The sequence below is a fragment of the Manis pentadactyla genome, chromosome 4 (genome assembly GCF_030020395.1).
Source record: "Manis pentadactyla isolate mManPen7 chromosome 4, mManPen7.hap1, whole genome shotgun sequence".
In the NCBI taxonomy this organism is placed as follows: domain Eukaryota; kingdom Metazoa; phylum Chordata; class Mammalia; order Pholidota; family Manidae; genus Manis; species Manis pentadactyla.
The window spans coordinates 138,664,699-138,666,705 of NC_080022.1; the positions used below are offsets into that span (position 1 = coordinate 138,664,699).

At 53.0% G+C, this 2,007-nt stretch overlaps 1 protein-coding gene across 3 annotated transcripts in view; it reads left to right on the plus strand.

The window, feature by feature from the left end:
• The window catches only part of ANKFY1 (ankyrin repeat and FYVE domain containing 1), a 97,031-nt gene that overhangs the window by 90,884 nt on the left and 4,140 nt on the right, over window positions 1–2,007 (plus strand). For all 3 annotated transcript variants that reach the window (XR_005025129.2, XM_036887057.2, XM_036887069.2), the window contains one exon: window positions 1,334–1,424. Coding sequence is in view for 2 of the 3 variants with exons in the window: in XM_036887057.2 (XP_036742952.2) it covers window positions 1,334–1,424 (91 nt within the window). In the remaining variant the exon portion in view is untranslated. The remainder of the gene's footprint in view (window positions 1–1,333; window positions 1,425–2,007) is intronic.

Below are 2,007 nucleotides of genomic sequence, written 5' to 3' on the forward strand. Positions count from 1 at the left end.
GAATGTAAGCCCTGTTACAGTGGTGATTATCTGGATGTATTGGTGATTTAAATCTCATAATGATTTGCTCCAAAATCTGAACTAGTAGTTTTCCAGATATCACATAGGACCTACTCTACAAATGCTGCGAAGGGCCTTTAGCAGTGATGGGAGGGTCACTGTTAGTAGTCTCTTCCCAGAGTGCTCTGCTTTGGGGCCACTGTTGGTTTCCCGCTTCCCCTGGTCCTGAAAGCCTTGAGTTCCAGGCTGGTCACCCTTACCATGGTTCCTGGCCGCTTATTTGTACACCCTCCATCCTTCAGCTGATTCAGATTCTCTGCGTCCTTCAGAGTGGCCTTCTGCTTCATCTCATATTTGCAAGTCTTTATTCGTCCCCACTGAGGTGGCAGTGTCAGAATGCCTTGGGTGCATTACCCACAGTGGAGGTAGAATGGGTTATTAGCCCTGCTGTATGGGAAACATGCTCATAAATACTTAGTAGCCAGAGACCATGATGTAGGTGACATGCCCAGGGTCACAAAGCTGGTTTGTAGCAGAGCCAGCGCTGAAGCAGTGTCGTATAGAAACCTAGTTTGCTCTTTGCCATGCACGTGGCCGGCCTTCTGAGAGCTCAGACAGTGTTGGCCTGTGGCTCAGCGGTGACTGGTCCATGTGCTGCTTCCTTCCTGGGGCCCAGCCTGCTGGTGTGTGGAGCACTCAGAACTGGGCCTGGCAGGTACTTAGCATTCAGTATTGTTCTGTTATCTACACGGACAACTCCCCAACTCCATTCCTACAGCTTTGCAGACTCAGCACTGAGTTCCTCATCTGCTCTGGTTCTTTCTCTTCTGGTTCCTCTTTGCATGTGTTCCCACCAGACTCGGTCACTCAATCCAGAAACCTGGGAATCACACCTGTTTCCTGCCTTCCTCTCACACCCCCCGCTTCTACTCAGTCCCCAGATCATACAGATTCTGCCCCCTCAAGTTCTCTTGTCTTGGTCCCCTCCTCCCTGTACCCCTTCTCATTAGGCCCCTGTCAGTCTTTCTAGCGACTGGCCTGTGCTCTCTGCCCGCTGCGTCTTACTTCCGGCCTTCCTCCACTGCGTGGAGCCCCCTGCCCCGCCCTGACACGTGCTGTTTCACGGCCTTAAACAGCATTTCCTTCTCCTCCTCCTGCCAGTGCAGGTTCTCCATATCCTCTGTGATGCTCTCCCGACCCACTGAGAATACATTGCTCCTTCATCCCTTGTGTCACTGCAGTGTGTTGCTTTATTTACTGGTCTGTTCTTTGAAGTGCCAAGGCTTGCCTGACACAGACACTGACGGGAACTAGTCTTCTGCCTGTATTACAGACATGCTGTCCAAGGAGCCCCCGTGGTGTGACGGCTCCAACTGCTACGAGTGCACTGCCAAGTTTGGGGTCACAACTCGCAAACATCACTGGTAAGAGCTCCCACACCACTGGCCAGGGGAGCAAGGAGACTCCTGTTGATGTCATTGCTTCTGCCTTGTCCAAGCAGAGCCTTGAACTTGCCAGGGCCCTGCACTGTCCTGGGCAAAAGCTGAGCCCACAGGGTGATGAGATGCCAGGACTGTTCGCAACTGTCATGATGTGGGGAGGGCAGGGGCACGCAGACTGAGGCTTCCCTGCTGAATGCTAGGGTTCATGGGTCCCAGGTGGTCGGCTTGTGGTGAGGCTGAGCTGTCCTGCTGCCCTCACAGGAAGTGTGCTTGCTCACCCAGCCACAGGCTGCTCCACCGGGAGCTGAGGAGCTGCTCCCCATACAAAAAGACAGTTCTTTGGCTATTGCTGAGCCACTCTTGAGCCTTAAAAGAAGAACCTTCTCCAGTGTCACTCTAATCGACTTACTGATGTGACTGTGTGTATGTGGACTACAGATTACCCACATGTTGGTGGGACGTGGTCAGTTGTAGGCTTGTCCACCAAGGGCGCTGCTGTGGCCATGTTCACGTGCTGGGAACCTGCTCTTTTGTGCCCCTCACACTTGTTTCTTTGCTTCCACAG